This window comes from Pseudorca crassidens, chromosome 13, assembly GCF_039906515.1.
Source record: "Pseudorca crassidens isolate mPseCra1 chromosome 13, mPseCra1.hap1, whole genome shotgun sequence".
In the NCBI taxonomy this organism is placed as follows: domain Eukaryota; kingdom Metazoa; phylum Chordata; class Mammalia; order Artiodactyla; family Delphinidae; genus Pseudorca; species Pseudorca crassidens.
The window spans coordinates 66820759-66847048 of NC_090308.1; the positions used below are offsets into that span (position 1 = coordinate 66820759).

The 26290-nt window shown below is 36.9% G+C and overlaps 1 protein-coding gene across 1 annotated transcript; it reads right to left on the reverse strand.

Moving 5' to 3' along the window:
- Positions 1–1352: 1352 nt before the first annotated feature.
- Positions 1353–24815, reverse strand: PM20D2 (peptidase M20 domain containing 2). The gene is made up of 7 exons (XM_067702592.1): positions 24254–24815; positions 22019–22167; positions 18343–18485; positions 16840–16994; positions 7022–7157; positions 5871–5978; positions 1353–5636 (listed from the first exon to the last, which is right to left on the reverse strand). The coding sequence occupies exons 1-7, from the start codon at positions 24707–24709 to the stop codon at positions 5482–5484; spliced, it is 1302 nt and encodes a 433-aa protein (XP_067558693.1). The 5' UTR covers positions 24710–24815; the 3' UTR covers positions 1353–5481.
- Between the last annotated feature and the right edge of the window lie 1475 nt (positions 24816–26290).

The window sequence follows — 26290 nt, forward strand, 5'->3', positions numbered from 1 at the left end:
ACAACACATGATCCTCCTACAGGGAATGACTCAGATCAGATGACAAGGCATGAAGTGGTTGTGAATCCTGAATCCGTATCATTTACAGGCAGCAACAATGCTTGGACCTAGAAGGTTTGGTATTCTTTGAATAAATTAAGCTCAAGTGGGAAAACATGAAGTTTTTGAACTGCTTTCCATTGTCTTGAGCCAAACAAAATATGGTCAGGCATTAGTGACACAACAAATAGATAAAAGTTCAAACTCTCTCAAATGCAATTTATTGTTTACCCAGTGGGGCAATGTCTACTTAGTCTTTGACCTAAATGAGATTCTTGTCTATTTAAGACCTTGACCTGATATTCTTTTGTATTTCTGAGGTTTATATTTTAAGGTGATTGGACGCTTTTATCCACTAAACCAACCAAAGCTAATCTTATATTTTAATCACTGGAAAAAAAGAACAGACTTGAACTCTATTTTGAAAGCAAGTTTCAACCAAAAAACACAGACACCTGTAATTTTTCTTACGTGAGGCACTTATTCTTTAGCCATTGTTAAGAATCTAAAAACCTGCTCTACTGCATTTGAGTTATTACATGAAATTACTTTGTATTGAAGTTGAAAAATAATTTTTAAAGAAAATTCAATACTGTAATTATGTACCTACCTCTTACCATGTAAAACTTGCATTGGCATTTTTCAGCATCCGAGACTAGTAAAACATTTATTTTTACACAAAAGAACTTAATTGTTCTTTTAAAATTCTCATATAAATAATACGACATTTAAAGTTTAAAAGCAAATCAACATCTGTAATACTGATGCATAAGAGAATATAATATATCACATTGTATTTGGGTAACTGTGCTTTATCTTCATATATTTTTAAAACTCCTTAATTATGTTGAAAAAAACCCCAAGACCATTGCTATTTGATAAACATATTTATTAACATTTTAGATTTTTTCATACATACTTTAATATGTATGTATTAAAATATTTTAAAAATGACTATGATCTGATGGTAGTAGAGACTGATTGCTTACTTGAAAAAATTATTTTATACATGTCAAAATGCACTATCCTCAACTATTTAATTGGTTTGTAAAATGCTTGAAGTATGTAAAAAAAATAAAGATGTAATTTTTCATACCTTACAGACTTATAAAGAGTTGCTAGCTGGCACAAAGACAATTAATTTATTTTACAATGAAAATTTACTTTGATAGTTTGAAGGCTAGCACTATGTAGGACATTTTCCAAAAGACTAGAGATGCTTCAGATAAAAAGAAATGTATAAAACACAGCTATCGGAAATGTTTTTTTAAAAAGAATATACTATAAAATAAGACAATCATTTTTTAAGAAAAGACTTTTCATATCGATTTCTTTTATTCAAACAGACTGACATGACTCAGGTATTTTTAAGTGTTTTAGAAACACTTCCTCAAAAATTTCCAAGACAGCAGCCTTCAGATGTTCCCTCAATCCCAGTGTGCTCAGATGAAGCAAATCTTATGAGAACTTACCACCAACCACAAGTTTTTTTGGGGCATGGACCATATCTTACTCTTTGTCTTCCCCCCAGTGCTTAGAAGTAGGCTCTCCTCGACAAACGTTCACTGAACTCCATTGCTGAAATTGTAACAGCAAAAATATCAACACAACTCATCAACAAATAAACAGTCCTTTGGAGGATTGTGGGAAATCAAAACACTTTCAGTTTATACAAGTATTCATAAAACACATGAAAATGTTCTAGTTTATCCTAAATGCCCCAGCCCTTATGAGTACTACACGAAGAAGCAATTAAAAGGGAAAATCTTCCTGAGTAGTTCATAAACTATGGGTAGTTTTTAAAACTGAATAGCAGTCTGATAATTTTAAGAGGCAAGCTAAATATTAGCTATACTCAGTCTAATATAATTGTTCAGTATAACTGTTTTATACAGGTCCCATATTAAGTCAGGCCTGCTTTTAAAATTAAGTCACAAAAGAGAAAACATTTTCAATCTGTAATTAAATTTAAACCATTAATTTGAATTATACCTTTAAAGTCTATTAATTTAACAAAGATAGCCAAAAGTTGCTATTTGAGGAAAAGGCCTTTCGTTCGGCCTGTGAACAGTGAAAGTTAAAAAAAAAAAAAAAAAAAAAAAGGCATGTAATAAAAGCATTTTCCATAAAAACAAAGATACCTCAAGCAGGTCCACCTATATCTCTAGTTGAGGTCAGAAACTAATTCCATATTTAAAAAATTATATTATTTTAAACTTTACATGAACTCAGCTTGGCCTGTTTTTTTCCAGATGAGTCAGGTTTTAGTGTACTTGAAGGAAATTAAGTATATTGAGAAGACAATGGCTTCAAAGAACATACAGTCTAGTGGAGGAATAACACACAATCACCGAATCCAAGTGACAGTAAAGTGTCATCCTTCAAATTAATTCTGGGAGAAAAACTTAGTTGCCCCCTTCCTCAAAATCAAGACACAAAATTTTGAAAAAGTCCTATTCATGTGTCAAAGAGCTATATATAACCCTTTTTATCTAGAAGTGACACTGTTCTCCTGTAATCGAGTGCTTCCCCATTTATCTTCCAAAATCTTTGGAGACTTAATCCAAAGTATGAGGACAAATCAATAATGATAATTTAAGCTAAGTATTAATGTTTATGAAAATTTAGCACATTCCAAACATGCCATTGAAGTATGAAGATAAAGAAAGAACTTAGTTCCAAAAGGAAAAACTACCATTACAAATGAAGTAGTCTCCCAAATTCAAATGGCAGAGTGAAGATTAGCTACAATTGTTCCTCTGGACAGATTTTTTGACTCAGCATTTATTTATGTTATTTATTTACACTTTTCAGTGTAATATGGCTCAGTTATTTCACTGATATATAAAAAGGGATTTAAAAAGTCTGAATTATATTAAATAACTTAAAGTAAAATAATGTAAAATGTCAAGGTGAGATCTGGGGAAAAAAATATATACTTCTAGATAGACTCTGGAGCATTTCAACCTCTTTTCTGACATGATAAATCCAGGACATATTTCAATGGGTAATCCCATATTTTGACCAAGTTTTTTAAATGTTGAAAGGAAAAAAAAATCTTACAGAAACTCCGAAGGGACAGAAATCTTAGCAGTATTGTCAACATTACCTCCTCTGACTGGGCTGTGGCAGATAGCACTGGTACAGACTGTACCTCTCCCCTGCACATCAGCAGCAACTCGACACCTTGCCCTCTCATGCAGGATGCTTATCAGAACACAAGTGAATCGGCAACAACAAAATGCTAACCTGACATTTTCTCTAATTCGTTTTTAAAAAGTAAATTCATCACAAATACTTTGTATGAGTAACAATAAACTTGTGACAATTCACAAGAGACAGGAGAATATCAGTGTGTCAGGACACCAGTTAACAATCACTGTTCTAGAATTTTAGGGAGGCTTTAGAAAATAAAACCACATTCCTTAGAGTGCAGGATTTATATAAGGAATTTGAAGCTTGTAGTTGAGAAATGTATTAAATTGATAATTAGGAAACTAATTCTGTTTTTATAAACCAGAGGTCTTGGACATATCCTATTCTCAGCGTGAAGCCTTTGTTGATCCCTCTTCTGTTTGTAAAATACATACCAACCATGCCTGTTTGAGGTTATAAATAATCAGAGTGTCATGGAGGATCATGTTCTAAAAGCTGATGTGAAGGGTTAGAAGAGCAGCTTGCATAGAGGACAGCTTTAAGGCAGCAGGGTACCTGTATCCCAGAACAAAGTAAATGCTAAAAAAAAACGAACTTCGAAAGAGCCAGAACCCTCAATGAGGAGAAACCACTGATGCATTATAATGGTCAACACAGAGCACTGCTGTCTAAATCCCTTTCTTAATGTTTTCAATTCAGAGGCTTCAAGTTTTCTTCTAGGAGATCTGATTATAAGATGTAGTCAAAGAGAAACAGTTTTTATTTTACTGTTACATAGGATGGGCTGGCAAACTTTATCTTACAAAGGGCCAGATTGTAAATATTTTAGGTTTCGCAGGTCACACGATCTGGTCTCTGACGCTTTATTTTTTTCTACAACCTTTAAAAATGTACAGGCCATTTCCAGCATGCTAGCCATACAGAATCAGGCTGCTTGCCAAATCAGGCCGCAGTCTGCAGACCTCTGATACAGAAGAAAAGCAATTCTCAACTACTAACTCTCCACCCAAATTCCCTTCTCCTTGTTTCAACTTTAAATAATTTCAGGTAGAATAGGAATTAGAGGTTTAAAGGACTGTAAGGATGAGGGATCTAATCTAACTTTCCAAATGAGGAGCTGAAGGCACAGAGCACCCAAGTGACTTGCTTACAGCAGAGGCCAAATGCTCACTTCTCCCTCCTTCCCCTTCCATTTCTGGAATGCTTACACTCAAACTTGAGGACTCCCTTTAAAATAAAGTCTACTGGACCTTTACTATATTCACAGCGTAAAATATTCGTTTTACCGGATACTTGTTTCACATTCTCTTATCGTGTTCAAGAAAGTCACATCAGGAAAAACTTACAATACTTTTTAGTTTATATTGAACTAGCATGGGGCTTAAGGAGGCTTAGAATTCTGTCCCCTAAATTTAATAAACTGCTGAGTTTACTCAAGCTGGACAGGCTAGCTTCTGAGAAGAAACCTGAATAGGCCTGCTAGGTGGAGGGGATCAGTTATATGGCATTAACATTCAAGATAAGCAGACATCACTCCTCTAATTCCTCTGGAACACATGGGGCTACCAAGCAAACACCTTACAGGAAGAGTCTAATCCTATCCATTTACCATTTTTTCTATTACTGAAATATGGAATGAGGAATAGCACTTTAATGCCACCTCTCAGAGTAAAGTATATATAAAAAAGAACATTTTCATTTTCCTTCAACTGGTAAAACAAAAGCTTATTCTTTGTACCTGAGTTTCTAGTTGTTTCCCCACAGCATTTCTGATAAAAAGCATACTTTTATTGTCAATGAAGAAATTCTCTAAACCAAAACAGATATAGTCAGATATTCCAAATGAACCTTCCCTAAATTTAGAACTTGAATTTTAAAGCAACTTTATAGAACAATGTTACCACCCTATATCAAAAAAAATCTTTCATGTGGCAATTCTGGATATAAGGCTTGAAATCTCTTGGATCTTTCAAAATACACTCACACAACATATGGATTGATAAAATGTTATCACTGATAAACCATGTGTCATCCAGGTTCTTTATGAAATGCCATTACATACCAGCCCTGAAATGTCACAATTCCATCATATACAGATTTGTGAAATTTTCACTCTAGATATGAGGTAATGTGTTTTCTCCACATCGTGTCCTCACTTTTCAGGTAAGGGGAATATGACTCCCTTAAGACTGAAAAACAAGCCATGCCCTCCTCCCTCATTAAAAAAGATTAAAGAAGAAAATCATCACTTCTTCATGATCCGTGAGTGGCTCCTAAATCTTCCTTTTATTCTACTGTATTTAAAAACTCTTCTTCTTGAAGTTTCAATTTAAAATCCTCTCTGATTCTTTCTAGCAGCTCTGGTTTAAAAATAACATCCAATGCAGTCATTGCCAGAGCTTTGGCCGTTCTCAAAGTGTAGAACTGAGCTTCTTGTGATCCTAAAAGGTAGATAAAATGAATAAAGATAACCTCATACGTATTACAATTACTTTATTAGTTTTCTGGTTAGCTTTCAATATCTAAATTGCCTCTCCAACTGCCCACCACAATATAGTATTTCCTGAGGTGTTGTTAGGTTAAGAAGTAATAACAGGCTAACCTAAACAGTTAGAGAGGCAACTACTACTACGAAAAGAGTATATGCCAAAACATTCACTTGTAATAACACTTACCTGCAGCTTCAGTATATTGTTCTGTATGATTCAAGGCATTAGAGCCAATGTAAAAATATGGATGAATCCCAGGAACCACAAAAGTAACATTTCCAAAATCAGTAGATCCTTGGAAAGGTAAGACAAACCATGAATTTCTAATTGCTAGTCCAATGGACGCTAAAGCACACTTATCTTAATCTCTATAGCACCTGACATGATTTACTGCTCCTTCCTTTCTAGAAACTCTCTACTCTTTTGGTTTCCATGACTCCACTCTCCTGACTGTCTGGCTTCCTCTGTCTCCCTCTCTAGTCACTTTCCTTCACCTGTCACCTGAGTACTGGTGATCCCTAGGGTTTCATCTCTGGGCTACTCCTCCTCCTGTGTACTTGGGCAACCTCATCCACATTGAAACCTATGTTTTCAATCACCTCTCGTGTATTGACAACCCCTCAAGTCTCCACCCAAACAACTTTTGGAACAGGCTACTGGACAGCTTTCCTTAGAAGTCCTGTGAACACCTCAAATTTAACAAACTAATAATTAATACCAACCCACCATACTCCAGCCTGCTCTTTCTCTTGAACTCTTTATCTCACTGAATGACATCAACACCCTGTTTTTATCTCCAAGCCCCTCTGAGTCTATTTCATCAACATTTATTATTATATTTTAAGAGAGGCTTTTCTAACATGCAGACGTAATAATGCTCTTAAAAGGAAAAAAACCTAAAATAACCTGATATGCTTATGATTATTTAAATTCTAATAACTGTTTGTTACTCCTCAGAAACTGAAAATGCCCCCATATAACTAAGTCCTTAGTAACCTGTGTACTGATGACAGGAGATGAATTAAAATTCTATTTCCCCTTTAAGTAGCTTACTTAAAAATTAGAACTAAGCAAATTTAAACACTAGAAATATTTAGAATATAAAGCAAAGAGTATGTTGGCTATTTCTAAAAACAAATCTGTTCACTTGACATTCTACATTCACTGAGGGGTGCATTAGTGTCTTTCCCCTACCCATTAAGTTTGTGAAAAAACTCATTAAAAATCAGGAGCAATACCTCCCCCAACCTCGAAAGCTGTTAAACAAAACCATTTAACCATGGGTGGTACTTCCCTTCCTCAAATAGCATATGATATGTTTGAAAGAACTTAATCACCTGAAGGGCCATTCAACATTGCATCTTCTGAAATGAAGTCTATTCCCAGCTTTTTTCCATTTTCAATATAAGCTTTCCACAGGCTCTTATTGGGAAGAACATTGTAATAATCATGTGCTCCACCTTCAATTTCTACCTAATAAAAAAATTATACAACAAATTTTGAATTAAGAAACTCAAATTCACTATCTAATTTTCAAACCAGCAATAGTTCTCTAACAGAAAGAGGTTTAAGAGGAGGCACCTCCCCTTCAGGATATAAACTCAAATCTTTTACCTTAAAAAAGTATGCTTTTCTATAATGGGAGTTCCTAGGACCCTCTCTCCTTTACATTATATATGCACCAAAGCACATGAGGTCACCTAGTCAGTGAGTATCAACTTCAGTCCCTAAACAGGGTGTGGGAGAGGCCAGGAGTCTCCATTTTAGCCAGCACCCCCAAGTAATTTTGATGCATGTGGTCCCAAAATCACATACTTAAGAAATACTGCCATAGGCTATAGCCTCTAAAAGAAAGAAATCAAGATTTACCAATTTTCAATATACAAACTGACACTGACACCACTGCCAGGTCTGAAAGGTATAACATATCCTGAGCAAGACAGAAGATTCACAATGCAGAAGGGTTGACTATGGTCCTCATTTATTAATTTCGGTGCATGAAAATACAGAAGCAGTTTATATGTGCCCAGTTAAGAGGATTTACAGATTTAGATTTGACTAAATCAAAAATGGGCAATACTCCCACAAACTAAAGATAATCCCAATAGCATTAGCAGAAACCAATTATAAAATGGCAGAGATAATATTCTACTTTTAGCAACATCTAAGTTAGAAACAATGACAACCTAAGTAGATACTACAAGTCAGCCAAAACATAAAAAATTATTAAAAGACTATTTAAAATATAGGAGAAGAGGAGATAAGCAATCGATCTGATAAGATGTTTAAGGTAACAATCATAAAGATGCTCAAAAAACTCAGAAGAATGGATGAACAGAGTGAGGAGTCAGAAGTTTTTAACAAAGAGTTAGAAAACATAAAAAAGAATCAGAGCTAAAGAATACAATAACTGAAATATGAAATACACTAGAAGGAATCAATAGTAGATTAGACGATATAGACGAATGGACCAGCAAACTGGAAGACAGAGTAGTGAAAATCACTCAAGCTGAAGAGAAAAAAGAAAAATCAATTTTTAAAAATGAAGACAGTTTAAGAGTCCTCTGGGACAACATCAAGAGTACTAACATTCATATTATCAGGGTCCCAGAAGGAGAAGAGAGAGAAAAAGGAGCAGAGAACATATTTGAAGACATAATAACTGAAAACTTCCCTAACCTGGGAAAGGAGACAGACATCTAGTCCAGGAAACACAGAGAATCCCAAATAGGATCAACCCAAAGAGGATCATGCTGTCCTTAAACGGCAAAAATTAAAGATAAAGAGAGAGGGGCTTCCCCGGTGGCAGTGGTTAAGAATCCACCTGCCAAGGCAGAGGACATGGGTTCGAACCCTGGTCTGGGAAGATCCCACATGCCGCAGAGCAACTAAGCCCGTGCGCCACAACTACTGAGCCTGCGCTCTAGAGCCTGCAAGCCACAACTACTGAGCCTTTGCACCACAACTACTGAAGACCACATGCCTAGAGCCAGTGCTCCTCAACAAGAGAAGCCACCGCAATGAGAAGCCTGCACACCTCAATGAAGAGTAGCCCCCACTCGCTACAACTAGAGAAAGCCCGTGCACAGCAACGAAGACCCAACACAGCCAAAAATAAATAAATAAAATAAATAAATTTTAAAAAAATTTAAAAGATGAAGAGGAATATAAAAAGCAGAAAGAAGAAAGCAACAAGTTCCGTACAAAGGAGTTCCCATAAGGTTATCAGCTGACTTTTCAGCAGAAGCTCTGCAGGCCAGAAGGGAATAGCACAATATATCAATCCTTAAAGTGATGGAAGGGAAAAACCTACAACCAAGAATACTCTACCTGACAACACTTTCATTCATTTGAAGGAGAGATCAAAAGTTTTACAGACAAGCAAAAGTTAAGAGTTCAGCATCACAAAATCAGTTTTACGAGAAACGTTAAAAGGACTTCTCGCCACACAGCATCTATATCCGCCACACAGCATCTATATCAGCATCTATAGCTGATAATACTATAATAAGGAGTTTAGGGATACACAGAAGAAAAGGGTGTGTAAAATATGATATCAAAAACAGTAAAGGTGAGGTGAAGGAATAAAAACACAGGGTTGTTAAAATGCATTCAAACTTAAAGAGATCAGTAACTTAAAATAACCACAAATGTATATAGATTGCTATTTATAAACCTCATGGAAACCACAAACCAAAAGTCTATAATAGATACATATACAAAAAAAGAGAGAAGAATCCAAATATGGGGAATTCCCTGGTGGTCCAGTGGTTAGGACTCATTGCTTTCACTGCTGGGACCCAGGGTCAATCCCTGGTCAGGGAACTAAGATCCTGCAAGCCACATGGTGTGGCTGAAAAAAAAAAAAAAGGACACAGAGTGGTTGAATGGATACAAAAACAAGACCCATATATATGCTGCCTACAAGAGACTCATTTCAGATCTAAAGACACAGACAGACTGAAAGTGAAGGGATGGAAAAAGGCATTTCCATGCAAATGGAAATGAAAAGAAAGCCAGGATAGCAATACTGGCAATACAGGATAGCAATACTGAGCAATACTCAGACTAAACAGACTTTAAAACAAGACTGTAACAAGAGACAAAGAAGGACATTACACAATGATCAAGAGGTCAATCCAACAAGAAGATATAATATTTATAAATATACATGCACCCAACATGTGGAACACCAAAATACATAAAGCAAATATTAGCTAACATATAGGGAGAAACTGACTGTAACACACTAACACCCTACTTACATCAAGGAATAGATCATCCAAACAGAAAACCAATAAGGAAACAGTAGCCTTAGATGACACATTAAGGCCAGATGGACTTAACAGATATATATAGAACATTCCATCCAAAAGCAGCAGAATACACATTCTTTTCAAGGATACATACAACATTCTCCAGGACAGGTAACATGCTAGACCACATAACAAGTCTCAGTAAATTTAAGAAGACTGAAATCATATGAAGCATCTTTTCTGACCACACATATGAGACTAGAAATCAACTACAAGAAAAAAACTGCAAAAATCACAAATGTGTGGAAGCTAAACAATGCTCCTAAACAACCAATGGGTCACTAAATAAGTCAAAGAGGAAATAAAAATACCTGGAGACAAATGAAAATGGAAACACAACAATGCAAAATCCATGAGATGCAGCAAAATCTGTTCGGAGAGAGAAGTTTATAGCAATACAAGCTTAGCTCAGGAAACAAGAAAAATCTCAAATAAACAATCTAACCTTACACCTAAAGGAACTAGAAAAGAACAAACAAAACCTGAAGTTAGTAGAAGGAAAGAAATCATAAAGATCAGAGAAGAAATAAACGAAATAGAGCGTAAAAAACAACAGAAAGTATAGAAACTAAGAGCTGGTTCTTTGAAAAGATAAATAAAATTGACAAATCTTTAGCCAGACTCATCAAGGAAAAAAGAGAGGGCCCAAATCACTAAAATCAGAAATGAAAAAGGAAAAGTTACAAATGACACCACAGAAAAACAAAAGGATCCCAAGAGATTACTATGAACAATTATATGCCAGTAAAGTGGACAACCTAGAAGAAATAATCAGATTCCTAGAAATGTACCATCTCCCAAGACTGAAACAGGAAGAAACAGAAAATACGAACAGTCCAATTACCAGTAATGAAATTCATGAAATGAATCACTAATGAAAAGAACTTCTAATAAACAGAAGTCCAGGATCATGTGACTTCACAAGTGAATTCTACCAAACAATTTAGAAAAGAGTCAATACCTATCCTCAAACTATTCCAAAAAGTTGCAGGGAAGGAACACTTCCAAACTCATTCTATAAAGCCAGTATCGCTTTGACACCAAAACAAGACAAAGATGTCACAAAAAATGAAATTATGGGACAGTATCACTGATAACATAGATGCAAAAATCCTCAGCAAAATATCAGCAAACTGAATTCAACAGTACATTAAAAGGATTATATACTACAATCAAGTGCAATTTATCCCAGGGATGCAACAAGAATGGTTCAATATCCACAAATTAATCAATGTGATACACCACATTAATAAATTGAAGAATAAAAATCATATGATCATTTCAGTAGATGCAGAAAAAGCTTCTGACAAAATTCAACATCCCTTTATGATAAAAACTCTCAGGGACTTTCCTGGTGGCGCAGTGGTTAGGAATCCACCTGCCAATGCAGGGGACATGGGTTCAAGCCCTGGTCCAGGAAGATCCCACCTGCCACGGAGCAACTAAGCCCGTGCACCACAACTACTGAGCCTGTGCTCTAGAGCCTGCGAGCCACAACTACTGAGCCCATGTGCCACAAATACTGAGCCCGCGTGCCTAGAGCCCGTGCTCCGCAATGACAGAAGCCACTGCAATGAGAAGCCCACACACCATGGCAAAGAGTGGCTCCCGCTCACCGCAACTGGAGAAAGCCTGCACGCAGTAATGAAGAATCAACACAGCCAAAAATAAAATAAATAAATAAATTAAAACAAACAAACAAAAACCTCTCCACAAAGGAGGTGTAGAGGGAACGTACCTCAATAACAAAAGTCAAACAGAAATATAGATCAATGAACAGGATAGAGAGCCCAGAGATAAACCCACACACCTAATTATGGTCACCTAATCTATGAGAGAGGAAGCAAAAATATACAATGGAGAAAAGACAGTCTTTCAATAAATAGTGCTGGGAAACTGAACAGCTACACATAAAAGAATAAACAAACTCAAAATGGATTAAAGACCTAAATGTAAGGCCAGACACTCTTAGAGGAAAACATAGGCAGAACACTCTTTGACATAAATTGCAGCAAAGTCTTTTTTGACCTAACTCCTACAGTAATGAAAATAAAACCAAAAATAAACAAATGGGACCTAATTAAACTTAAAAGCTTTTGCAAAGCAAAGGAAACCATAAACAAAACGAAAAGACAACACTCAGACTGGGAGAAAATATTTGCAAATGAAACAACCGACAAGAGATTAATCTCCAAAATGTACAAACAGTTCATGCAGCTCAATATCAAAAAAAAAAATCAAAACATGGGTGGAAGACCTAAATAGACATTTCTCCAAAGAAGACATATAGATGGCCAACAAATATATGAAAACATGCTCAACATCACTAATTATTAGACAAATGCATATCAAAACTACAATGAGGTATCACCTCACACCAGTCAGAATGGCCATCATCAAAATATCTACAAACAATAAATGCTGGAGAGAGTGTGGAGAGAAGGGAACCCTCCTACACTGTTGGTGGGAATGTAAACTGGTACAGCCACTGTGGAGAACAGTATGGAGGTCCCTCAAAATGCTAAAAACAGAACTACCATATGACCCAGTAACCCCACTCCTGGGCATATACCTAGAGAAAACTGTAACTCAAAAATACACCTGCACCCCAATGTTCACTGAAGCACAATTTACAGCAGCCAGGATGTGAAAGCCACCTAAATGTCCATCAACAGAGGAACGGATAAAGAAGATGTGGCACATATATAAAATGGAATATTACTCAGCCATAAAAAGAAATGAAATTGTGCCATTTGCAGAGACATAGATGGACCTAGAGACTGTCATACAGAGTGAAGTAAGTCAGAAAGAGAAAAACAAATATCGTGTAATATTGTTTATATGTGGAATCTAGAAAAATGATACAGATGAACTTATTTGCCAAGCAGAAATAGAGACACACAAGTAGAGAACAAACGTATGGATACCAAGGGGGGAAGTGGGGGGTGGGATGAACTGGGAGATTGGGATTGACTTACATACACTACTATATATAAAATAGGTAACTAATGAGAACCTACTGTATAGCACAAGGAACTCTACTCAATGCTCTGTCGTGACCTAAAGGACCTAAAGGGAAGGAACTCTAAAAAAGAGGAGATATATGTATACGTATAACTGATTCACTTTGCTGTACAGCAGAAACTAACATAACATTGTAAAGCAACTATACTCCAATAAAAATTAATAATTAAAAAAAAGTCATATACGACAAGCCCACAGCCAACATCTTAATCAACAGTAAAAAGCTGAAAGCATTTCCTCTAAGATCAGGAACAAGACAAGGATGCCCACTCTGCCCACTTCTATTCAACTTAGTATTGGAAGTCCTAGCCACAGCAATCAGATAAAAAATAGAAATAAAAGGCATCCAAATTGGAAAGGAAGAAGTAAAACTGTCAACTGTTTGCAGATGACATGATGCTATACATAGAAAACCCTAAAGATACCACCAAAAAACTACTAGAACTCATCAGCGAATATCGTAAAGTTGCAGGATACAAAATTAATATAGAGAAATCTGTTGCATTTCTATACACTAGCAATAAACTATCAGAAAGAGAAATTAAGAAAACAATCCCATTCATGATCTCATCAAAAAGAATAAGATACCTAGGAATAAATCTAACTAATGAAGTAAAAGACCTGTACTTGGAAAACTATAAGACACTGATGAAACCAAATGAAGATGAGACAAACAGATGAAAAGATATACCATGTTCAAGGTTTGGAAGAATTAATATTGTTAAAATGACCATACTACCCAAGGAAATCTACAGATTCACTGCAATCCCTATAAAAATACCAACGGCATTTTTCACAGAACTAGAACAAATAATTCTAAAACTTGTAAAGAAACACAAAAGACCCTGAATAGCCAAAACAATCTTAAGAAAGAAAAACAAAAGGAGGTATCATGCTCCCTGATTTCAAACTATACTACAAAGCTATGGTAATCAAAACAGTATGGTACTGGCACAAAAACAGATACATAGAGCAATGGAACAGAACAGACAGCCCAGAAATAAACCCATGCACCTCTGCTCAATTAATCTACAAAAAAGGAAGCAAGAATATACAATGAAGAAAAGACAGTCTTTCCATAAGTGGCGTTTGGAAAACTGAACAGCCACATGCAAAAGAGTTAAACTGGACTACTTTCTCACACCATATACAAAAATAAACTCAAAATGGATTAAAGATTTAAATGTAAGACCCAAAACCATAAAACTCCTAGAAGAAAACATAGGCAGTTCGCTCTTTGACATCAGACTTAGCAATTTTTTTTTTGAATCTGTCTCTTCAGGCAAGGGAAAAAAAAGTAAAAATAAATGAATGGGACTACATCAAACTAAAAGGCTTTTGAACAGTGAAGGTTACCATCAATAAAATAAGAAGGCCACAACTGAACGGGAGAAGATGTTTGCAAACAATAGATCCAACAAGGGGTTAATATCCAATCTATACAAAGAACTCATACAACTCAATAGCAGAAAACCAAACAGCTTCATTAAAAAATGGGCAGAGAACCTGAACAGACATTTTTCTACAGAAGACATACAGACAGGAACAGGCACATGAAAAGATGCTCGACATCACTAATCATTAGGGAAATGCAAGTCAAAACCACAATGAAATAGCACCTCACATCTGTCAGAATGGCTATTATCAAAAAAGACAACAAATATGTGTTGGTGAGGATGTGGAGAGAAGGGAACCCTTGTGCACTACTGGTGGGAATCTACATTGGTACAACCACTATGGAAAACACTATGGAGATTCCTCAAAAAATTAAAAATAGAACTACCATACTCTCTAGCTATTCCACTTCTGGGTGTGTGAAGAAAATAAAAACGCTAATTCGAAAAGATATATGCACCCCTATGTTCACTACAGCGTTATCTACAATAGCCAAGATATGGAAGCAGTCTACGTGTCCATCAACAGATGGAACATAAAAACAACAGCTAAAGGTATACATATATACAATGGAATATTAATCAGCTGTATAAAAAGAATGAAACATTGCCATTTGCAACAACATGGATGGACCTACAGGGTATTATGTTAAGTGAAATAAGTCAGACAAAGAAAGACAAATACTGTATGATTTCACTTACATGTGGAATCTAAAAAACAAAACAAATGGACAACTATAACTAAACAGAAACAGGGTCATAAGGAGAACAAACAGGTTGTTGCCAGAGGGAAGGGGGTTTGGGAAAAAAGAGTAGTAGGTGAGGGAGATTACAAACATTCAGTACAAAATAAATGAGTCACAGGTATGAAATGTACAGTGTGGAGAATACAGTCAATAATTCTGTAATATCTTTGTATGGTGACAGATGACAACTAGACTTATCATGGTGGTCATTTTGAAATGAATAGAACTATGAAATCATTATGTTGTATACCAGGAGCTAACATAGTGCTGTAGGTCAATTATACTTCAAAAACAAGCAAACTCACAGAAAAATAGATCAGATTTACGGCTTCCAGAGTCAGGTGCTGGCGGGAGGGGGAATTAGGCAAAAGGTACAAGCTGCCAGTTATAAGGTAAGTAAGTACTAGGGATGTAAGTACAACATGATAAAGATAATTAACACTGCTGTACATTATCCATGAAAGTTAGGGTAAGTTCTAAGAGTTCTCATCATAAAGGAAAAAAATTTCTTTTCCATTTCTTTAATGTTGTACCTATGTGACATGATGGATGTTCACTAAACTTATTGTGATAATCTATTTCATGATGTATGTAAGTCAGAGCATTATGTTGTATACCTTAAACCTATACAGTGCTGTATGTCAATTTTATCTCAGTTCTATATAGACTCAAATCTAATAACAATGAACATTATTATAAGGCAATATTATACCTTGGGGTATTAGCTAGTGATAATAGTTCATGTTTTATGTTATAAATATTTTAAATATCTATAATTATAAATGAATAAGGGATGAATGCTTAAATTTTTACTCTTTGGACACTTAACATATACTGTCTTAGAATCACTCTTACTATCTGAATAAATCATATATCTCCAGTCTACTGAGGGCAGAAAAAAATAAGGTATGAGGTGTTGGCCCTAACTCTTCACAAACATTATGCCATTTAATTCTCATAAGAACCCTAAGATAGATTATATCATTATCTCCATTTTTCAAGAAAAAATGGAGGCCCAGAGATATTAAATAACATTTCCAAAAGTTACAGAATCAGTGAGGCTGAGAAGCACAAATCCAGATCTTATCTCTCTCCAACCAGACTACAGGCTTGCCCCAGGGCAAGATTTATGCAGTGCTGGAGCTTCTCATCCCACTGTAGGCCCTATATGATTAGTACATAAACGTTGCCGACTTTATGAGTCAAATAAACAAAACCTCTTGACTACTGTGTCTATTTTAACTTTCATCCCAGCAAGCCATAAGTATTTATATCACTATTACACACACCTGTGACTTCACCAAAAATAGGTTTGGCTGATTTTGCCATAAAGCTCCCTTTACAGGAACTATATACAGCATTTCCAAAAGCATAACTGCCAGTAAGGAAAAATATAACTTGCAAAAAGGCAGGGAGTCTAGCTCAGCAATATCAGTTATTCTAAGTCCTGTGTAATAAGACGACTGCAGTCTTCCCTATGCAGACACTGAGTAAAATAAATAAGAATGAAAGATTTTCACATCAACTATTCAGTCAACTGGTTTTGCATATTCAAGGCACTGATTGCCAAATAAAAGGGAGACAAATTAGGTTCTAAATGTAACTTAATATAAACAACCCCGGCCCACATATATACTTCTGATTATAACTTAGATTAACTCTTAAAAGTTCTTACTGTGCACCCAGTAGCCAAAGCTGCAGCTCTGAAGCAATCTTCTGCCTTTTTGGTCAAAACTGGAAGTTCTTTCATTGAGGGTGCACGGAAGTAATAGATTAGTTCAGAATAAGAGGGAATGATATTGGGTTTTACACCACCATTTTTTATTATACCTATAAAAAGAACCAAATTACTGGAATTGAGCTTGGAGCTTGGAGATCATTTCTTTAAGCTTAAATACACCCATAAAGTTTTTCAGCCAATATATACATAAAGAAAAATAATTTAAACTTATTAGCGTCACATATATGCCAACCAAAGATTTTGATGTTATACAACAAGTTTCTATGCACAGTGTGACACTTTCTTGCTAATAGGAAAAAAAATAACTGTCTATATGTACTTTAGTCTGAGGAATTTATACGATGTTAAGAAATTATGATTCCCGACTATAAAGAAACTGCTACAAATTTTTACAATTATCTTAAGCCTTCTGGGAGAGACTTTTATTTCAGTGTGTTTTGTTACAGTTGTACATTTTGATAAACTTTTGACATAAGGAAAAAAACCAATGGTATGAGCCTCTGTAATTACCCTCATACCTCAGGAATCCCATTTTAAATAGCATTTGGCTCTGGGAGAATAATTTTCATGCCAACAAGAAACCAATGCAAGTCAAAGATGACAAAATATACTACCACTGTCAAAACAAGTGCATTTATTTGGAACTAGACTGAGAAGGAAGATGTATCCATTCAAAATAATAATGAAAATAAGTATGCAAAACCTATTTTATATGACCTGTTTTAAAAAATATATTTTTTACATATTCCTGTTTATTCTTTTTAAAGAAACTAACGTAGAAAATTGGTAAAAGTGCAGTTACAAACTAATTTCAGACTATAGCAAAATCAGGCAAAGAACAGACCTTAAAGTATAATAATTTCTTAAATCATAAGGAAATAAACTAAAAAATAAATCTGTACCTTCAAGACAATACTTTATTACTGTATATATATTAAGGTGATACACATAATTTAAAAAGATGTTACTTAGGATTAATAGCACTTGGGTACATAAAACCAGTAACCACCACTTTTTTTTAAATGAGAAAATGATGAAATTTTGTTATTAAGAGACAGTGAAGATAACTGAAAAAATCAAGTTCTAACTTTCAAATACCCACAGAATATTAAGAGACAGTGAGGATAACTGAAAAATCAAGTTCTAACTTTCAAATATCCACAGAAAGAACATAGATCCTTACATAAAAACATTATTTCTAATATTCAAAATGACCATTCTATTTATGCACAAATAATCTTAACTATCTTCTTACCCACACATAAATGAACATCTAGTATCCTGTCCCAGGAATTTCTGAAAATGTTAAAAATTTTTGGAATATTCATAAAGTACATAAAATGTTCCCAAATGTTTTTTTAATCAAATATTAAGGAATAATATTGCACTGAAATATATTAAGCGCCATCTATTACCCAAAGTATTTGACATTCGTACCATGAACTCTCCAGGTAGGTTTCATTTGTTGTCTTAACACAGACAGATTGCTGTAGGCAAGGACAGCAGCATCTAATGCATTTAGTCCTTCCCAGGGATAAGCAGCAGCATGAGATGCTTTTCCATAGTACTTCACAGTCACACTAGGAAATAAAACATCATTCGGAATTACTTTTTTCAATATCACCAAAGTAAGAAAATCCAAGTAATTAGAACTACCCAACTATTATTCAAAATTAATTCACACTGCTGAATTAATTTGTAGCAATAATATAGCAATTTACATACCTTAGTTTTAGTTTATTATTATGTAATACAGTGACTAACACAAAGAAGGCATTCCAAAAAAACAGAGAAAAAGAACTTTGCTCAATCGAGCTCCTGTACAAATTAAATCTGTACACAATTCAATTTAAACGAACAATGCAATACTGTATTAAGTGCTGGAATTACAAAAGAGATGGCTCCTGTCTCCTTCTACACTGTACTGTGATAGCTCTATATCAAAGGTCTACAAAAACTCAAATAATTCTTTCTGTCTTAAAGGTGGGGAAAGGTCAAGGAAAGACGGAAAGAAGGTGACATTTGAAATGGGTTAAGACAACCTCTAAAAATCAGATTATATTCACAGTATTATAAAATATTCTAGCGTTAAGTCAGTTGTTCCTGACCAATATTTTATTAATGTTCCAGAATACCTGTATCACTAATACCTTAAAAGTTTTTTAAAAATTAATTAATTAATTATATTTCTGTCTGGGTTGGGTCTTCGTTGCTGCACGTGTGCTTCTCTAGTTGCGGTGAGTGGGCTTCTCATTGTGGTGGTTTCTCTTATTGCGGAGCATGGGCTCTAGGCGTGCGGGCTTCAGTAGTTGTGGCACTCAGGTTCAGTAGTTGTGGCTCATGGGCTCTAGAGTGCAGGCTCAGTAGTTGTGGCACACAGGCTTAGTTGCTCCGTGGCATGTGGGATCTTCCCAGACCAGGGCTCGAACCCATGTCCCCTGCACTGGCAGGAGGATTCTTAACCACTGCGCCACCAGGGACATCCCCCTTAAAATTTTATAAATTGTTTTTCCACTTCCCAATAGTTCTCATACCAGTCTACTCAGATACAATAAAAAACAATAAGGTTTAGAGAAAGGATTGTATATTAAATAGTTATTTATAAAGATGACTTGCCTCCATTTGTTTTTTTAACTCTTTGAACACATGACTCATGGCCTTGTCTGATAACTCCAAAAGAAAAAAAATTAATAATGGTGACTTGTTTGGATAACACTTTTTAAGCCTGATTAATAGTACCCACATTTAAATTATTAAAAAGTCACTCTAGGGCTTCCCTGGTGGCGCAGTGGTTGAGAGTCCGCCTGCCGATGCAGGGGGATACAGGTTCGTGCCCCGGTCCGGGAAGATCCCACGTGCCGTGGAGCGGCTAGGCCCGTGAGCCATGGCCGCTGAGTCTGCGCGTCTGGAGCCTGTGCTCCGCAACGGGAGAGGCCACAACAGTGAGAGGCCCAAGTACCGCAAAAAAAAAAAAGTCACTCTAGACTTTTTTTTTTTTTAATGCGCTAGATTCAGGAGGCTCATGGCATTTCTTTACTGATTCCAAACATTCTATTTAAAAAACAAAATCCAAATATATATTTTAAATTTTAAGATACTTGTTATTTCCTCAATCTATATCTATCACCATCACTCAGAAACTGGAATTTTAACAAAACTGGTGATAAATATTATAAAATGGAAAAAGATGTCCTTTATGAACATGGCTCTAGCACCATTTCTTCTAGGGTTCAAATCTATGTACAATTAAAGCACAATAAACTACAGGAAAACAAATGTTAATGCCTGTTTTATATCAGCATTAGTATTTTAGGCTTAAAAAGCACATTTAAGGGCTTCCCTGGTGGTGCAGTGGTTGAGAATCAGGCTGCCAATGCAGGGGACACAGGTTCGAGCCCTGGTCTGGGAAGATCCCACATGCCGCGGAGCAACTGGGCCCGTGAGCCACAACTGCGGAGCCTGCGCATCTGGACCCTGTGCTCCACAACAAGAGAGGCCGCGATAGTGAGAGGCCTGCGATGAAGAGGGGCCCCCACTCGCTGCAACTAGAGAAAGCCCTCGCACAGAAACGAAGACCCAACACAGCCAAAAATAAATAAATAAATAAATTTATTTTTTAAAAAAAGAACATTTAAAAAAAACTGATATGGAATGATATTCAAGACACATTGTTTAATTTTAAAAAGCAAGAGCCAGATCAACAATATATTTAGCAGACTATTTCAGAGGGGGGAAAATCCTCCTTTAAGATTTAATTTATACATGTACCTATTTTATGTCTACAAATATACCCCCAAAGTCCTGGGAGAATATATATCTCTAGAAAAGGGACTGGATGTGAAAAAAGGTGACTAATAGGGACATAGTGCTTTATCTTATTTATTGTTACAGATTTTTAGCATGAATAGATTAGTTATTTTTTAAATTAAATTTTTGTTCTTGCTCTCTTTTCCATCTTAAAAGTTGGCAAATGAAAAATCTAAGAAGCCAGATATTAAGAAAAGGCCTGAGGCCCAATGGACTGACTTCAGAATCAAGGCCAAGAAGCCTACCTAAACCTAAATCCTAGAAGGCTAATGGACTGGGAAGCCTGCCTGCAGCCACTGGTCCCTTCTAGCCAGAGGCATTGGCAGAGGTTTCTAACCTCTAAGGTTTTCCAGAGGTGTACTACTGTACAGCATCCCTGAAACGGAAGTTGAAAGATTCTTCCTACTGTCACAATACCAATTCCTGGTGATAAGACCAAAAATACCAGAACAGTTAAAATAGTCACCCTCTGAAAACAAGGCATGCAGAGAAATGCAGGATAACTGAACACACAATCTAGAAGCACTGCTGGGGTGGTTCTGCGATTACTCCCAGGCTACTGTAGAGGAGAACATGGGGTTTTCCTCAAGCAGCTGAGCCATGGCTCCTTGGGACCAGACCCCTAACTGGACCATTAAATATTATGGTTGAAATTTCTGATGTAAAAAATTTAAACCACTTAAATGATGCATGCTCCTAGGTACCAAAAAAAGTGAGCTTTTCAACATAGAGAAAGATAAAAAAGAAAAAAAAAGTTTCAGCACCAGACGAATCAGAAAAGGATATATTGGCAAATTCCAATCAAATCCACAGCTAGTCAGTTTCTGTATTTTTTCGTCAGGAACATAATTTATCCTTTTTGCAAAGAGCTCAAAATAAGTAAACTAGAGAAGTGTGTTTTCTTCCCAAGACTAACAAAGCTGTCTCTTGCAGATCTATTCAGCTGCAAATGCAACTCCATATCAAAGGACAGACATTGTCCAGAAACCAGATTCCTCTCAATTCAAAATAGAACATACATGTCAACATATTGTTTGCTATTCTTACGCTTTTTAGGCAGTATTTTAACAGTTCAATTATGAACACCATATTAAATCTCAATTAGAAGGGGCCTACAAAATGTCGTTCAATGGAAATCAAATATCACATCATTATCTTTCAATTTACTGTTTTTTTTCAATTTACTGTTTTTTTTCAATTTACTTTTTAAATGCAGAAGTACCGAGTTTTAGCCTCCAGTTAAGTCACTAAAGTATTCTAATAGCCTGTTTTCCACTACGAAGTTTATTTCAACTTGATTACTCACTCATGTTCAGCCACATCAGGTAGATAAGCAGCATTCTCTTGAGATGGATGGGCCATAAAAACAACATCAAGATTTTTAAAAGCCCCTGCTTCGATTAAATCAATTTTGCCACCACCATCTTCTTCTGCAGGGGTTCCCAGAACAATTACCTAGAAAGAAATACCTGTGTCAGAGCAACAAAAAATCCTAGCAGGCAATATCAGTCAGGTTCCCTTGCATATGTATTCACAATCTAAATCAAACTATGAAGAGAGGTTTTGTTCTCTGACTCAAATAAGGCAGTGGGCATAAGTCTACCATGCTAAATTCACCACAACTTGCAATTGACATTATTATACCAATTTGGCTCAAAGTATGTACTAAAGCCTCTGTAGGAAACTTTTCCCAATCTTATAACACAATTTTATAGAACTAATGTCAAAGATGAAAAGAGATAAGTACTATATACTAAGTTCCTCAAAATTATTTAGGACTTACTTCTTAAAGCTTATTTTTGACTGTCTTTTAGTATATGTGTATATAATTATTCATAAGCCTTTTACTGGTAAGGAACTTTCTAGTTACTTATTAGTTATCCTCACAACAACCCTGTGAGGTAGGTGAGCGATCTGTATCATCATTTTAGGAAGGGTGGTTTTGAGGCATGGAGTGAAATGTCTTGCCCCAGATCACAGAGCAAGGCTTAAAGCAGAGCTGGGATTAGATACCCTGACCTTCAGGCCCGAACTCTGTTTCCTTACCAAACTACCTCTTTAGAAGGTCTTAACGCATTCATCCTTTATGAAAAGCATTGAATAAATCTTAATACCACGGTTAGAAACGGCCAACTATTACACAAACTTACTAATTCGATTCCACCAGCTCAACCAGGCAGATTTATTGGTCACCAAACACCTAATTAAACAAAAGAGAACTTTACAGAATAAACATTTTACTTTGATATTTAAACTTAACTTCTTCAAACAATTTTTAAAAGCAAAGAAAAATTATAAACAACTAATATACTTTCAAGGTCACGTATAAGAACACAATGAAACAAGTTGGAAAAGTTCTTGGCTTGCAAAGAGAATCAACATAAATTCCATTTTCAGATAAGACAGATAACCTTACTAAAACTGAGTATTACCATTCAAAATCAGAAGTGTGTGTATTTCCCAAAGTCTTGCTTTAGTCAGAAGTTATAAAGCACCCAAACTCTTAAACTGCTTTTTACTCTTAACCCTTGACTCATGCAATCTGATGACTTTTCAGGTTAAATCTTGTTGACTTCTCTGAACCTTTCATAAACCTGGTTAAAGCTAAATCTCTCCAGTGCTTCATGCAATGGCAAAGGACATCTCCTCCCCCAAACAAAACAAAAACCTAGCCAGATGAAAAACAAGGCCCAGAGGCAGAAAAGAGAAGGCAGCTAAAGAGAAAAAGCCACAAAAGATGGAACTGTAAGGATAAAAGAGAAAGGTTACTGACACTGGAAAAAATGGGCTAAAGAATATTAAAATATAACATTAGTCTTCCCCTTAACCTGAGCAGTGGTGATTCAATCTTAGCCCACAGAAAGAATATACCACCTGGAAAAACAGAGTAACACAAGGTTAAACTTGCCCTGTGGCTAACATAAACACTTCCCCGTTTAAAGGATCGAGCTATATCTTAAAATCGCGAAATAAACTTTAAGACTTAAGGATCATGTAGTTAATGTTCACTCTCTTCCCATTTTTTGTATACTTCTAGAGGTTTTGTAGTTCTAACGACTGAACATTTCCTATCCAAATTCCAATGATTCTAATCACAACAGCTCCTAGGACTGCCACAAACAAAAGATTTTTTGGAGGCTAACGAAGAGGGTCTACAGGTATCCCTATAACTACCTCCCAGAGATTGCACAACCTTGTCAGCAAATTGCGATTGCCCGTTACCAAAAACAAGCCATCACGAAAACCAGGCTTGGTTCTAAGTCCTTTCCTAAGGGAGAGAGTTCACTCAATTGTTTACAACTACGCAGGAGAGAAAAAGCAAAAATCTGCAAAATGTCGCTAGGTCGGCAACTCATCCACTACTGACTTTGATCCAGGGGTTCTGCCTACTAGAAAAAGCCAGGACGTCGAGTGCTGTCCCCTACACCTGCCCCGGGGTGGGAAGGGACGGAGGCGCACGGGAAGCGCCGGCTCCCGCCCTTCTCGGGTCGGTCCCGGCCTGGGCTGGCGATGGGAATCCCAAGCCCGCGCCCCACCTCACCTTCACTGGCAGAGGCGGCCCAGGGAGGCTCTCCAGGGCCCCCTTGACGCCCAGCGCGGCCGCCGCCCCGACCTCTGCGATCAGGTTGTGGCCGCAGGCGTGCCCGATGCCTGGCAGCGCGTCGTACTCGCAGAGGAAGCCCAGGTGCAGCGGGCTCGGCGCCGCCCAGCCCCGCGGCGGCCCCCACTCGGCACGGAAGGCCGTGACCAGCTGGTAGTGCGGCTGCACCACCCACGACGCGGCCGGGCGCTCGCTCTGGAAGAAGCGCGTCAGCACGTCGTGGGCATGGTGCTCCTCGTAGGCCAGCTCGGGCTCGCTCCAGATCGCGCGGCTCAGGGCCCCCAGGCGCTCGGCCGCCTCGTCGATGCACTCCGCCGCGCGCAGCTTCAGCAGCTCCACCTCGAAGACGGCGGCGCAGGCGCCCCCCTCCACCGGCCTCTCCTCTCCGGGTCTCATCGTGCTCACAGCCGGTGACCGGTCAGCGCTCTTCCCGACCGCCCGCTAGGTCGCTCCCTCCCGGCGGCCGACTGAGTCTGCGCACATGCCCGGCGTTCCCTGCGCAGGTTGTCTCCGCAGCTCCCGGGAGACCCACCCCCCCGAGCCCCCGCGCCCCGCCTCCAGCGCCTCGCCGGAAACGTGCTCCGCCCCTTCTGCCGCCGGTCGCTGGGAGGAATCCGAGTCTTGGCGCTAATCGTCTCTCCTTCGTCCCCTTGGCTGTCCTGACAACTTATTTATGGTCTAAGGTCATTACTCCTTTTCGTTGTTGCTTATGTCCCAGAGCAGCAGAATAGAACGGTTTTATTGGTTAATAGGCCTCAGAGACAGACCAAGTGGAATACAGTCCCCTGAAAAACGGCACTCTCCTTTCTAGAATAGTAATACAATTTTTTTTTTTTAGAATAGTAATACAAATTTATACAAGGGTTTTAGTTCCTAAAACTGGGTGTCGATATAAATGTTTTACAAAGAACACTGGTCTATAGACTACGTAGTTAAGTTTTCGGAACGCCCTCACTTTCTTCTCCCTGAGGTTACTGTGTTACATAAAAGCTGAAACTGCTGTATATGGCATTCTTATTAGAATCAGAACTTACTAGTAACTCGAACAGCAGCTGGAATGTAAATAGTAAGCACTAGATATGTATTCGCTATTATAGTCTACTTGAGTAGAGTAGAATTAGAATTAAGTATTTAAAATGAGGTTTTTTAAAAAGCCCAAAACAGTTAATAAAAACATTTATGGTCATATATATTCATACTATTTTGTTGATTTGAATATGTTTTGTTAAATAGTAACAGCTTTGAGAGAGAGCATATTTACTATTTTCGTTTACAACTTTGATGCTGAACTCAAGTAACATGTGTGCAGTTGGTGTCCACATTATAACTCGGTTTTAAATTACCCAGTGAAGAAATTCAAGATGCCGTACTCTTTTCTCCAGAGTGAAGCACAAAGTCTGAAAAAATGTTGTTGATGACATAACTATTAATAGCACTGTAGAGATTTATATTCTAAGGTGTTCCACATAGTAAAAGCTTCCATCAACATTTCATACTCTATCACCTCTTTCCTTCATTTGTTACAATTTGGTTAAATGGGACACAATATATTCATATAATAAGACAAATGTATTTTTTCAAAATAAGTCTAAAGGAAGCTAACATACATGAACACTATCTACTACTATTTTTAACTACTACACATATTAACAATATCAGAGTAAATGTCACATTCTAAATCAGAAAATACTGTCATTCTCAGGCAACACCCTAACTGAAACGCAGCTCTAAAGACAACAAATGTGGTATTAAATTCCTGACCCCCTTGTCTATGCTTAATAAACCTTACTGAGATACACTTCCGCAAAAATCCCCTCTGCGACTATGAGATTCAGTATTATTGTGTTCAGATAGTTGGCTAAAAAATGGCCTTGTTTGAGCAAATACAGTAGGTGACATTTGTAGAGCACTTACTCTGTGGCAGGAGCTTAACATGTGCTAAGTGCTTTACGAGCATTAACTCATTTAATTCTCATA

What these genes read in the sequence shown, in the direction of transcription:
- PM20D2 (XM_067702592.1), bottom strand. Translation starts at nt 24,709, where the DNA reads ATGAGACCCGGAGAGGAGAGGCCGGTGGAGGGGGGCGCCTGCGCCGCC. An exon ending in ACCTACCTGGAGAGTTCATG is followed by an intron (nt 16,995 to 18,342) that starts GTACGAATGTCA and finishes TTCTTTTTATAG; the next exon opens with GTATAATAAAAAATGGTGGT. An exon ending in AATGTTGAATGGCCCTTCAG is followed by an intron (nt 5,979 to 7,021) that starts GTGATTAAGTTC and finishes TACCTTTCCAAG; the next exon opens with GATCTACTGATTTTGGAAAT.